This window comes from Armigeres subalbatus, chromosome 1, assembly GCF_024139115.2.
Source record: "Armigeres subalbatus isolate Guangzhou_Male chromosome 1, GZ_Asu_2, whole genome shotgun sequence".
Lineage (NCBI taxonomy): Eukaryota > Metazoa > Arthropoda > Insecta > Diptera > Culicidae > Armigeres > Armigeres subalbatus.
Window position 1 is genome coordinate 265,218,116 of NC_085139.1, and position 14,465 is coordinate 265,232,580.

At 42.8% G+C, this 14,465-nt stretch overlaps 1 protein-coding gene across 1 annotated transcript in view; it reads right to left on the bottom strand.

Annotated features, from left to right (window-relative positions):
* The window catches only part of LOC134207309 (mucin-2), a 630,356-nt gene that overhangs the window by 226,295 nt on the left and 389,596 nt on the right, over positions 1-14,465 (bottom strand). The window contains exon 2 of the mRNA XM_062683031.1: positions 5,747-5,876. Coding sequence (XP_062539015.1) covers positions 5,747-5,876 — 130 coding nt within the window. The remainder of the gene's footprint in view (positions 1-5,746; positions 5,877-14,465) is intronic.

Genomic DNA, 14,465 nt, shown 5'->3' on the forward strand with positions numbered 1-14,465 from the left:
TTTGGCCAAAAATGTCATTTGGTCAAACGAGGTCATACGGCCAAATTTCAATGACTGAACCTCGTACTGAACGGGTAATATGGTCAGAAATGGCCACTTATTTGGCGAAATGGTCTTTTTGACAATTGACCATTGAACAAAATTTCGTATCCTCTCTATTTTTAGGTCAATACTAGACTTTAGACCAAAAGACATCTAGCCAGGTACCATTTAGCAAAACAGAAACTGTTATCAGATCAAAACTGGTTTGACCGAAAATGTAGTTTGGCCGAAAGCGATATAAAGGAAAGTTTGGACGGACTTGTAAAAAGTTGTTTACCCTAACATGTCATTTAGCTGAAAATGCCGTTCGGGTGAAAAAGTCGTTTGACCGAATATACATCATTTGACCAAAAATGCCATTTGGTAAAAAATGGCATTTGACAGAAAGAGACATTTGACCCTTAAATGTCCTTTCTGCAACTTTCTTTGAAAAGTTGGTAATTTTGCCAAAGAAGACGTTTATCCGAATTGGTCATTTGACAGAAAATGCCGATCTATTTGGTAAAACGATTTTTTCGGCCAAATTACCAGTTCGGCTGTATGTCGTTTTCGGTAAAAATACATTTTTGGTCAGACCATTTTTGACCTGATAACAGTTTCGGATGAACGTTCAATTCGGTCTAATGGAATTTGGTTAGATGGCTTTTGGCTTAAATGCCAGGATCGACTCAAAAGTAGAGAGGTGCGAAATTTCGTTCAACAGTCTTTTCAACGTAAATGTCATTAGGTCAAACGGATGGATATTATGGACTAAATTAACCATTCAATTATTGGCATTTGGCCGTAAGACCTGTTGGCCTAAACGATATTTTGGCCAATCGGCATTTTTGGAGTGATGACCTATTCGGCAAAACGACTTTTTCGGCCAAATTACCAGTTCGGACATACGGCTTTCTGCCAATGGAATTTCCCAAGAATTTCTTACAGACAATACACTAGTCGTTCGATAACTGTAACATGACGCATTCTAGACGTCAAACATTTGTCAGACGTCGTCAAAATAGAAGTGCGTCTGATTGTTCACCCCTATGCAGTGATCATCGACTTTGACATAGTTTTGAAGCTCAGCTGTTCGATAACTGCAAAACTGATGTAATTTTCGAGTTTCGAACAATTTTTTGTTGAATCGTTTTGAACAATCCTCCGCGGAAATTATAAAGAAGTTTCCGTTAAGGTTCCCCCAAACACACGCGATGCGACAGTCGCGACGCGATTCTATCGCTTGGCGACAGCGAATATGTCGCCATTGGTATGGAAGCGTAAATAGAACATTGCCGGCAGCGACCGAACGATAGAATCGCGGCGACTAGTTGTCGCCGTCGCGGCGATGAAATCGCTTAGGTCTGGGGGAGCCTTTAAACTTACGGAGAATTTCTCCTGAACAGTCCAGAGAATTTTTTCGAAAACTCCTTAGAGTCTCCCGCGGAAATTCTTAAGAATTGACTGTTTTATCGTTGGCCATGCCAAACAAGCCGTCTTTATTATTCTAGACTGAGAAAGCCAACGGTAGAACACCCATTCAACCAGCCGCACTCTACTACAATTATCAATAATGTTTTGTACAAATTTGGAAGAATACTCAACAGAAACTCAACAAGAGCTTTTCATAAATTTCCGAAGTTTTTCCTGTAGAAGTTAAGAAATTTTTGTTTGTAAAAATTCTGAAGTTTCTCATGTAAATTGCAACAAATTTTCTGCTGAAATTCATGTGGGAATTCAAAAGAGCTTCTCTTGGTAATTCCAAAGATTTCTGGAGAAGTTCATTAGATTTTTCATGCGAAAATAAAAAAAATCTTCTTTTAATGTCTTGAATATGCCGAAAAAATGCAAAAAAAATCTTAGAAAAACGTAATAAAAAAAACCCCACGCCGCTTCACGCCGCCGCCGCCGCCGGGTAAAATGGCTTTCGGCGTGACGCCGAAAACGCCGCCGCCGCCGGCCAAAATTCTGACAAACGCCGCCGCCGACGAATATCGGACCGGCGCACACCTCTAGCTGAAACTTCCTGTGAAGAACTGTTGTGTCCATCAAATTATTTCACACTTACCTAGGCCAATCAGACAGTATATTTACCAATTCAGTGAACATTTACAAAATGAATTTATTTTTATTTAGTGCATTTTCTTGCACATTTCGTACCTACTGTTCCTAATTGTCCATTTTTTGTTTATTTAAATAATTTTTATGATTATATTTAGCTCGGTACATGGCTGCATATCGCAAAGAATGCAGTCCATGGAGGGTTCGTAAATCGTTCCCCACCTGATCAATTATATTTCTTATATTAATTAATTTTCTCAATTCATATATGAGGAGGCCAACTTGTTTTCATTTGAACATAATAGTCATATAGTATTATTTTATTTGCTGGAAGACTGGGATGTACCGAAAATCAATTCTTCACCAGATTGTCAATGCACCAGATTGACAATCCTTCAATTGCACAAAAGGGGGAAATGTTGTATGGATTATTTTTATTGTATACATTACATTCATCACATACGTTATACTCATTATTGAAATTAAAATTAATGTACATAGTTGAAAACTAGACGCAGCATATCAAAAATAGTGGCGCACAGCATGAGAGTACAATGAAGGCTGATAACATTTGCTTCGATTTTCTTAAATTGGCCTTGATTCAGATGTGACAGACACTGATATTGTTCTTCCTAAGGAAATAACCCAATATCTGAAGCAATCGTCACCATATTGTGGTTCAATGTAATTTCTAATAATTAAAAAAAAGCTTTCTAAACGGTCACGCTATATCATATTCACTATATCTTTGTTCTACATACTATCCTCATAATGCATATTTAATTTTCCTGATAATCCAGAGATTCTTCATACGTTTATTATATAATGACGTGAACTTTGTATACAACTACATATTATCATTCCAAGCCGGAATGTTCCGGAATATCAAAAGCCGGCGTTTAAATGAGTTTCAGGACTTCCAGCATTCCGGAAATAGCTTGAAACGTTTTTAAAAATCACACATCACCCAATACAATACCAATTGAGAAAATCATTTAATTACGCAACGCAAATAGTTTGGAGAGTCTCAGTAAGCATGGCAGGCCTTTTTTTTCCTCCGTCAAAATTGTGTTCAAAATGTTGGAAAATAATATTAAATGTACAAAATAGAAGACTTCACATTTTAACACTCGCACCAATTTATTGGAGCTAAATTAGTGAATTATCTGATGTTGCAAGATGAATGCAAGCCCACATCAATGGCGACGATTACGGTATACACGATTTGTCGGGATCTCATTTTCAAGAACTAATCAAACTGGTAAATGTTGGCATAACTGGGAGTTCCCATAAAGGTAACAAATTCAACATTTCATCTATATTGATGACATCAGTAATATAGTGGTAGGCTATTTCATTCTCATCTCCTCTTTGAACGGATGTTCAACGCCAAAACATAAATCATCAATAAGTCATACTGTTTTCGTTCTTAATTTGTTATGTTTTGGAAAAATGTCTCTCTAAATCGATATCTTCTCTATCGATTTTAGTTGTCTCTTCTTTAACTCGTCTGACTAGTAAATTTTTATTTAATGAATTATAAAAGTTTGAGTTTTATTAATCAAATGGAAATTGGCAACGCACTTACAAATTATTAGTTAATAATCCTCCATGGCAGTCAGCATGATAGAAATATTTTGATGACATTGAGTTTTCAAAACAAAATGCGAGATAGTTTAGTCTTATGGTGTGAAGGAATGCATAGAAGCAATCATTAGGCTATAGTTTCAAGGGTCGTCTACGTAATGGATATTCTATTTGCTGCTGTTTCGCATGTTGCTTTCATTGAAGATTAGAAGTTGAAAAATGTTTGATCTTTCTCGTAAATTGATGTATTCTGAATAATTTATAACAAATCAAAAAAGTGGTTGATTTGCTCAAAACTTCACGTGTCGCCGCTAAACTATGAATAAATAACATTGTAATGTTTTCTTATGTGCGGTACGTCATTTCCTGACCACGTAGTATTACAATTACAGAAACACCCAGCATACATTTTTCCGGGGCAGATTATGTAAGAATGATCACAAACCAAATTGCATTCCAATACAGTACATAGTTCTTAGCTTTCTGGTGCACCAACGTAAAAAGCGATATAACTATATTTGTTATTTTTTTCTGCACGAGAAAAAAAAACTATGTTTTATATTGATTATTTTTCCTCGCGTTCGATGAATATGAAACAATCACGATTATTAATTATCGCGGACAGTTAAAAGATAAATTAACAATAGCTCTACCGTAGCGATTGATTGTCTGCCCTTACGTTGGGTGAACAATGACACAACAAAATACGTCGTAACTGATCTTTACTTTGTTCTCGCGTCAACATTAACATATTAGTTACTTGGATTACATCACCTACCAAGGTGAATCCTGATCTAAGTAATGACACTTCCTCTCCTTCTTACAATACTCCTTCCCGTAACAACCGTAGAGATGCAGACGATTCGTCGGTTTCTAAAACAACGGTTGTTACAACAAAATTCCTTCCCTTCCCTCGATGATCGTAAGGACGTGGCCGGCGCCGTTATTGACCCATTCAAAGTTGAGCTTTCGGAACTTGCACATTGAGGATGGAGAGCTAATCCCAAGTCCCATCTGTTGGTTCCCTGTGCAATTCCGCTAGTTCTGGTCAATCACGGAGTAGCAACTACGAATTGTACGATCATCTCATGCTCATGCTCATGCTCATGCTCCGTCTATAATGACGTGCAATCAATTGTGTGAAGAAGTAACGATGGAAATCGTCATAACTTTTGGCTGCGCGACTATCTTCGTGGTAGACATGCGGCGCGAAGAAACCGAATTGGTGTAGCGTCGTGCAATGTTATGACGAAGACTATATTTTTCTCGCTTTCTTCGTACGACGAAAATGACTATTGTCAGCCCTGTACTGATAGCTAAAATCTGGGAAACAGAACAGCTACAGGAATAGTGGAAAGAACGGATCACATGCCTCATCTACAAGAAAGGCGACAGGATGGGGTGACGTCGTCAGATCATCTTCCATCGTCTGTCACTAATGGGGAGTTATCAAACTAACTACTACGTTGACGACTGAAGCAGTCAATTTGTTTTTTTCGCGGATGATATGGTTATTATCGACTGAACATTTGGAATGTTACAGAACTATACACCCACCTGAAACGTGGAGCAACAGAAGTTGAGCTAACGGTAAATGTCTCAAAGACAACATACATGTTAGTAGACAGAACCCGCATGGGAAACAGTGTTACGATAAACGAATGTATACTCAACTCATGACCACTGCCATACGTTCCATAAGAGTCAGGTAACGTTTAGGCTCTGACGCCAAACCACTTTTCACATGGCTGCTCAAGCGGGGTGAAAATATTTTCTTCTTTCTTTCTTTCTCCGAAGGCTCTACATTCCGCAATCGGAACTTGGCCTGCTTTCCAATAAATGCGCTTCACTCAATATTACACTGCATCTTAAATTAGACCCTATTGTAAACAAAATCTCTTTATTGAAGACACATAACTTATTGTTGTTATGTTTACACTAGAACTTCATCTATTTGATTATATTTTAAACAGTAACTAACTTCATTTCCGAAAACTAATTCAATACTCAAGAAGTGCCCGGGTGCGTTCGGGACCATCCTCCCGTAACCCACAAAAACCGCACCGAATAAACTCACCTGTGACGAGATTAGCGTGATGAAACTGGCACACGGCGTCCGCCTCGAACCAGGAAATTTTGTCACGGAAGTACCGATAGAAGACGGGGAAACCGTCCTCCGGCAGCGTCCAGGTGTTGCTGATGTTCACCTGCAAGAGAGCGAGGAAGCAAAAGAGAGGAGACATGTAGCGAGTTAGAGCGAGAGAGTGGGGGAAAAATGATGAAAAGTGAGCGATTGTGTGGGTTGGAAATTTGGCAGGTTTTTATGGCGTTTTCATCGTAAAATGTTCAACAATGTGGGTGGGAGACGGGAACGGAGTAGCGCCAGCTTGAGGTGCGAGATTATGTTACGGGAGATAAGCACAAAAGGCGTGGAGGTGGGAGGGGTTTACGGTGACTAAATCGTCAATCATTAAGGATTACATGGAGGATTTTACGGTGGAAAGGAGTCGATAACAGAGATTCGCCTCATCTGGTTGAATAACTTTTATAAATTTACTCAAGTTCACCGTTGCTTATTTGATGAACGACCGGTTAGTGCCATGAGGTTCTTTGGGTTAGTTATAAGTTTTCTGTTCTCGTGGCGGGAAGTCACTTTCAAAGTTTACTTTATTAACCAGAAACACTGATTTCACTCACAGGACTGTGATTTATACACATTTTGAGAATTCTGCTCTCATATTATATTTAGCTTAGACAACAATTGTTGAAACCTGAACAACACGAATGCTTTATGTTCCAAGAAAGTCGAGAAAATTTTCTACCAGAAAATTATTTGCTACGAACCGGAACTCGAACCCAGCCATCGTCACCATGCTCGTCCCCATGGATCTTAGGGTTTTTATTTAGCATTTTATAAACAAATTCCGTGGTCGAACAGCCACATGTTAGGTTGAAGCTAAGTGCATAAGAATTGTTTGGAATTGCCTCATACAGATACCAGACGAAAGTTGAATAGTTTCATCCTTTTCTCTCAGTTCGGGTTCTGCTCTATTCAATTCGGTCGTTTTAATGTTCCTTTCAAATGTGTAGAAGCTCCTAAGCTAAATGCTCAAATGTGTTCCCATCCCACCCCACCGCCGTAATAAACGTTCCGAACGGACAGGATGCGAGCGCCAGGTGCGAAAGCATTTGTGCAGTCGATTAAATCTCACCTGTGTTACCGCACTTTACCGACCGACCAGCAACAACTGTCTGGCAAAGCTGGCAAAGGCGTTGCGATTCGATGTGTTCCGTTGGAGCCATGAATGGGTCCCACATGTGGTAAATCCGAAATGGAAAAACGATAGAGTTTTCGGGATGCGGGACTATACCAAAGCCAGCACACGGCACACAAAACAACACACCGACCGAATGTGGGGGAATTAAATTTTCAATTACACGCTAGAAGGACTTTTTCGCACATTTACACTCGAAGGCCTTTCAATAGTTATTAGGCGGATAGAGCTGGTTGGTTGGAATGTGAAATTCGAAATCGTTTGTAATTATCATCCCACGTGAATCGTATTTTGTTAGACGAAAGGTAGCTTTCGTTATGGCAATCGGAGACTAAATGGTTGAACAGATTTCTAAATTGAATCAATTTGTGTCATGCCATTCTCGTAATTCTGAGTAGACACCTTCTCAATGTTTACGGGGTTTGCATTATCGGACATTACAATATACTGGCAATCACCTATCGTGTTATGTCGTAGTACAAGTTTGAATTAAAAAAAATGGCACATTTTGATAAAGCTTCTTGAATTAAGAAAAAAAGGTTCTCCAACAAAATTTAGGCACATTACTGGTTATGTCGGAGACATCCTCCTCATTACACTAACGAACAAGAACTTTTGATGTAGGACTACGTATGTGTTTTCTACACTGGGGTATACTTTACGATTGCGAAAGCGGTAGACCATCATGAAAATAAGACTTCGAACGTAAATATCTTAACCGTTTCTCGAATGATTTTCAATTTTTTGGACCATTCGATCAAGAAAGATAAGCCAACGACTTTTGTATTGCTCTGAAAATGTTGATTATCAACTATTTATTACTATTTATTATCCTGGTCAGCGAAAGTTATTCCTATCCAAAATCATACGAATGACCCTTCCTCTCCGAAAGGCGATTCACAGCCAGCTAATTGAGTCTGTCGAACATCACAACATCTTGCTCGAGAAACAGTCCATCAACCGTGCACCAACTGACCCGAGTTACCAACGTCCTCATGCGGAACAAGTTTGTCTCAAAAACCTTCGCCATGGCCTTACTCGATGTCGAGAAGACATTCAACAATTTATGACATGATGACAATAAATCTCTACAATCTTCCCAGCTTCCTGGTGAAAATCATCGGCAACTGTCTGTCGGTGAGAACATTCAGGGTCACGATCAGCGGAGCGAGTTCCAATGCGCACAACATCATCGCAGGCGTACCCCAGAGCAGTATCCTCGGATCCCTGCTTTTTCACCACCGACTAGGAATCTTATACCCTCTACCAGGGATTGCAGAAATCGCTCTCAATAGATAAGGAACAACGATAAAAGTAGGGTGGTCTAACCGGTAATACCGGTATTACCGGCCAATTTTGAGTACCGAAAATACCGGTTTTAGAGACGGAAAATACCGGTATTTTCGGTATTTCAAATTTCGCTTTTGGTATAAAAATCTCGAACTATTGTTTTCAGTTAAGCTAAAAATTCACCGTGCCACTAATACTTACAACAATTGAATGCGCACATGAATAACCATTTGCACAAGTAAGCTTCGTTGACGACGTTCACACTACCGCAAAAATCGATGATCATCGTCATTAATCATACGTGTTGCTCTATTCTTTTAGCCATATGTCAAATTGCCAATAAATTTTTTCTTCATTGAAATTGTTGTGAAAACGGTAAGTGCCGTAGTAGTTCTCTTCCGGAGATCACATGTGAAAAATTATTTGCTGCAAAAATATGTCCGTTCTCAATTCGGAAAAGAACTTGTATTGGTGGCTGACACCAAGCCACGCTAGAATAGCATGTTATCCATACTCGAACGGTTCTGGGAGTTTTTGGGGGGCCCTCAAAAAACTTTGATCGATGAAGCTGCAATCCAAACTTATCTTCCGTGGTTATGATTTTTGTTTTCGGTAGGTGAAATAATTCAAGCCCTCAAAACTGTTCAAGCTGCTGTGGAACTACTTTGCCGACGTGGAAATTATCAAGTAAAGCCACAGAGATTCCCGCCGTTGCGATGCTCTCAAAGAACGAGTCCAAGAGACGATAAGAATACACTGTTGAAAAAAAATTGATCAGACATGATTTTGACATTATCTTCAAGACATCCATCTTTGATTAAACAAGTGGACAAGATCTTGAAGCGTCTAATCATTCATGTATCAGAGCAGAATGCATAGGCAACGACCACACCTGACGGCCGGTGCATAGAAGATACCTTCATGGACGATTTGTTTGGTTTGTCGGTAAAAGAACAACTCGTTAAGAGACTGTAGCAAAATACTTGCTTTGCTGGTGGCAATTACCTTGACGCCAGGATCCTTGCAAGTAATTCATAAAGATTTCTCCTACTATGAATCTAAAGGGATTAAAGGCAAGTATTTGAGACTAATTTTCGACGCTCTTGGAACCATTCGTCCAACATCGATTGAACCAGAGAGCATTCTCAGTAGCTGGCAACAGTGTCAACCAAATCCGATGCGGATTGGGAAATGAATTGCTCAGTATGTTATTACTTAAATTTCATTTTTCTCAGTTCAACTAGCGATGGTTTTTACCTTGGGTTTTTACACTTTAAGCTTATCGATAAATATTGTTTTTCGCCCAAAAGTTCAAACCAAATGTTCTTTTTATTATTTCAGACATTTTCACAAATACCGGTTTTATACCGGTATTACCGGTATTGGCTCCACCAAATACCGAATATTGGTATTTGTCAAAAATGGCCAATACCGACCACCCTATAAAAGAGAGGCAAAACCTCTTCGAAACATAACAAGCCATGAAAACAAAACTATCGCACTTGTATACAAGTTGAAAAAAACTGATTCGGATAGGCGGCCCCCACCAATGGGGTTTGATAAAACGCGTTGTTCTCGTTCATTTAATGTTGGGGGCCATATTTTTTTTTTCACACAGCTGGGTAAAACAAGTTGAAATGCATCATCAGAACCTGTGCCCCCCGCAATTGGGGCTTTTTAGAAGAAATTTATCATGGGTTGTAGCCCCATCAGTTCATTATCGTAACAGCTACCGAAAAACGTCTCTCACGGTATGCTACATATCGAGAGTGCATACAGACATGATAAGTAAGAGATTTTCTCATTCTCCTTTGGATTCAAACCCTGCACGTTTTACAGAACAGCACCCCATATTCACAAATTCGTCCAGAATGCCGCTAGGGCATGTATGCCACAAACTAGTAGCCGGCTGGGATGTCTGGTGCTCAAGATTGAAAGGAAATGCCTCATTCTCTTTAGAAAGCTTTCTTCTGATCATCCGAGAAAGGGTACTGCGTTGAAACATCACAAAAAAAAACAATAAGAATGCCGCTGCGTAATCCAAGAAGCTAAGAGGAATGGTGAAGGGCCTTAACTCCATAAACCCAAGTCAGCCGTAGAACTCTAGGGGGAGTGCCAATATACTCAGTGGCAAGCACAGTTGTTCGCATATATTGTGCCTTGTAAACTAAATTCGAACATTTCAGACATTTTTCAGACATTGGGGTCCTCCTTAGCTGTGCGGTAAGGTGCGCGGCTACAAAGCAAGACTGCTGAGGGTGGCTGGGTTCGATACCCGGTGCCGGTCTAGGCAATTTTCGGATTGGAAATTGTCTCGACTTCCCTGGGCATAAAAGTATCATCGTGCTAGCCTCATGATATACGAATGCAAAAATGGTAACCTGGCTTAGAAACCTCGCAGTTAATAACTGTGGAAGTGCTTAATGAACACTAAGCTGCGAGGCGGCTCTGTTCCAGTGTGGGGATGTAATGCCAATAAGAAGAAGAAGAAGAAGACATTTTTCAAGGCTTCCACAGATCTGAAAAAAATATTCGCGGTACAAACAGCTCGTGCTATCAAAGCATACACCGCTACAAACCACAACGTGACGGCCGAATTTTAAAACTTAAAAAGCTTTTTTGCTGCAGGTATGTTTTTCTTAGGCGATTATCTGGCACTTATTGTTGATTGCGACGAAAAATAAGCGGATGAGTAGATTTTTTTATGCGCGGTACAATACATCTTGATGCGGACTATCGCACCATTTCCGATCCTCCAGAGGCTGCAAACGCGTTCGGGAAATATGTCCCATCCTTAGTGTCTGTAAGTGGCTATCCAGCTAGACCGCCAACGCTTGAATACTTTCGAGTCGCACCGGATTTACCAGACTCCTCCCGGAAATTTTTCTAGGGAGTTCCTCCGGAAGTTATTCTTTCAAGCTTTTTCTTTCAAACTTTTACAATTTGTGGTTTTTCGTAAAACTTTACAATTCAAATTATGTTTATACATCTAGCTTCCTACAAGACTTTGAAGATCCGAGCCAACTGAAAGCAGGTTTCCGAGCCTCTTGAAAGGAGGCTTCCGAGCCTCTTGAAAGAAGGCTTCCGAGCCTCTTGGAAGGAGGCTTCCGAGCCTCTTGGAAGGAGGCTTCCGAGCCTCTTGGAAGGAGGCTTCCGAGCCTCTTGGAAGGAGGCTTCCGAGCCTCTTGGAAGGAGGCTTCCGAGCCTCTTGGAAGGAGGCTTCCGAGCCTCTTGGAAGGAGGCTTCCGAGCCTCTTGGAAGGAGGCTTCTTAGCCTCTTGGAAGGAGGCTTCCGAGCCTCTTGGAAGGAGGCTTCCGAGCCTCTTGGAAGGAGGCTTCCAGGCCTCTTGGAAGGAGGCTTCTGAGCCTCTTGGAAGGAGGCTTCTGAGCCTCTTGGAAGGAGGCTTCTGAGCCTCTTGGAAGGAGGCTTCTGAGCCTCTTGGAAGGAGGCTTACGAGCCTCTTGGAAGGAGGCTTCTGAGCCTCTTGGAAGGAGGCTTCTGAGCCTCTTGGAAGGAGGCTTCTGAGCCTCTTGGAAGGAGGCTTCTAAACCTCTTGAAAGGAGGCTTCTAAACCTCTTGAAAGGAGGCTCTGATCCTTTTGGAAGGAGGCTTACGAGCCTCTTGGAAGGAGGCTTATGAGCCTCTTGGAAGGAGGCTTCTGAGCCTCTTGGAAGGAGGCTGAGCCTCTTGGAAGGAGGCTTGAGGCCTCTTGGAAGGAGGCTTGAGCCTCTTGGAAGGAGGCTTGAGCCTCTTGGAAGGAGGCTTCTGAGCCTCTTGGAAGGAGGCTGAGCCTCTTGGAAGGAGGCTTCTGAGCCTCTTGGAAGGAGGCTTCTGAGCCTCTTGGAAGGAGGCTTCTGAGCCTCTTGGAAGGAGGCTTCCTGAGCCTCTTGGAAGGAGGCTTCTGAGCCTCTTGGAAGGAGGCTTCTGAGCCTCTTGGAAGGAGGCTTCTGAGCCTCTTGGAAGGAGGCTTCCGGAGCCTCTTGGAAGGAGGCCTGAGCCTCTTGGAAAGAGGCTTCTGAGCCTCTTGGAAGGAGGCTTCTGAGCCTCTTGGAAGGAGGCTTTGAGCCTCTTGGAAGGAGGCTTCTGAGCCTCTTGGAAGGAGGCTTCTGAGCCCTCTTGGAAGGAGGCTTCTGAGCCTCTTGGAAGGAGGCTTCTGAGCCTCTTGGAGGAGGCTTCCGAGCCTCTTGGAAGGAGGCCTGAGCCTCTTGGAAGGAGGCCTGAGCCTCTTGGAAGGAGGCTTTGAGCCTCTTGGAAGGAGGCTCTGAGCCTCTTGGAAGGAGGCTTCCAAGCCTCTTGGAAGGAGGCTTCCGAGCCTCTTGGAAAGAGGCTTTTGAGCCCTTTGGAAGGAGGCTTCTGAGCCTCTTGAAAGGAGGTTTTCTGAGCCTCTAGGAAGAAGGCTTCTGAGCCTCGTGGAAGGAGGCTTCTGAGCCTCTTGAATGCAGGCTTCTCAGCCTTTTGAAAGGATGCTTATCTTGGAAGGAGGCTTCCGAGTCTCTTGAAAGGAGGCTTCTGAGCCTCTCGACATGAGGCTTCTGAGCCTCTTGAAAGGAGGCTTCTGAGCCTCTTGAAAGGAGGCTCGGAGCCTCTTGAAAGGAGGCTTGAGGCCTCTTGAAGGAGGCTTCTGAGCCTCTTGAAAGGAGGCTTCTGAGCCTTTGAAAGGAGGCTTCTGAGCCTCTTGAAAGGAGGCTTCTGAGCCTCTTGAAAGGAGGCTTCTGAGCCTCTTGAAAGGAGGCTTCTGAGGCCTCTTGAAAGGAGGCTTCTGAGCCTCTTGAAAGGAGGCTTCTGAGGCCCTCTTGAAAGGAGGCTTCTGAGGCCTCTTGAAGGAGGCTTCTGAGGCCTCTTGAAAGGAGGCTTCCTGAGCCTCTTGAAGGAGGCTTCTGAGCCTTTGAAAGGAGGCTTCTGGGCCTTTTGAAAGGAGGCTGGGCCTCTTGAAAGGAGGCTTCTGAGCCTCTTGAAAGGAGGCTTCTGAGGCCTCTTGAAAGGAGGCTCTGAGCCTCTTGAAGGAGGCTTCTGAGCCTCTTGAAAGGAGGCTTGAGCCTCTTGAAAGGAGGCTTCTGAGCCTCTTGAAAGGAGGCTTCTGGGCCTCTTGAAAGGAGGCTTCTGAGGCCTCTTGAAGGAGGCTTCTGAGCCTCTTGAAAGGAGGTTTCTGAGCCTCTTGAAAGGAGGCTTCTGAGCCTCTTGAAAGGAGGCTTCTGAGCCTCTTGAAAGGAGGCTTCTGGGCCTTCTGAAAGGAGGCTACGGAGCCTCTTGAAAGGAGGCTACTGAGCCTCTTGAAAGGAGGCTTCTGAGCCTCTTGAAAGGAGGCTTCTGAGCCTCTTGAAAGGAGGCTGAGCCTCTTGAAAGGAGGCTTCTGAGCCTCTTGAAAGGAGGCTTCCGAGCCTCTTGAAGGAGGCTCGAGCCTCTTGAAAGGAGGCTTCTGAGCCTCTTGAAAGGAGGCTTCTGAGCCTCTTGAAAGGAGGCTTCTGAGCCTCTTGAGAGGAGGATTCTGAGCTCTTGAAGGAGGCTTCCGAGCCTCTTGAAAGGAGGCTTCCGAGCCTCTTGAAAGGAGACTTTCGAGCCTCTTGAAAGGAGGCTTCCGAGCCTCTTGAAAGGAGGCTTCCGAGCCTCTTGAAAGGAGGCTTCCGAGCCTCTTGAAAGGAGGCTTCAAAGCTTCTTGCAACAGAGCTTCTTAACTTTTAGGAAAAAAGTCCTTTAAGCCTTTATAATGGATGGATTTTAGTTCAGAAGCATTTTCTCAACATATCCGGAAGTTCCTCCAGGAATTCCTCCGGAAGTTCCTCCAGGAATTCCTCCGGAAGTTCCTCCAGGAATTCCTCCGGAAGTTCCTCCAGGTTTTTCTCCGGAAGTTGCTCCAGGCATTCCTCCGGAAGTTCCTCCAGAAGTTCCACCGGAAGTTCCTCCAGAAGTTCCTCCGGAAGTTCCTCCAGGAATTCCTCCGGAGGATCTTCCAAAAATTTCTACATAAGTCTCTCTAAGGATTATTCCGAGGTTTTCTCCAAGAAATTCTCTGAAAGTTCCTCCAGGAATTTCCCCAGGAATTCTTCGGGAAGTTTCTCTAGGAATTCCTCGGGAAGTTCCTCCAGGAATTCCTCCGGAAGTTCATCCAGGCCTTGGGAAGTTCCTCCAGGAATTCCTCCGGAAGTTCCTCCAGGAATTCCTCTGGAAGTTCCTCCAGGAATTCCTCCGGAAGTTCCTCCAGGATTTTCTCCGGAAGTTGCTCCAGGCATTCCT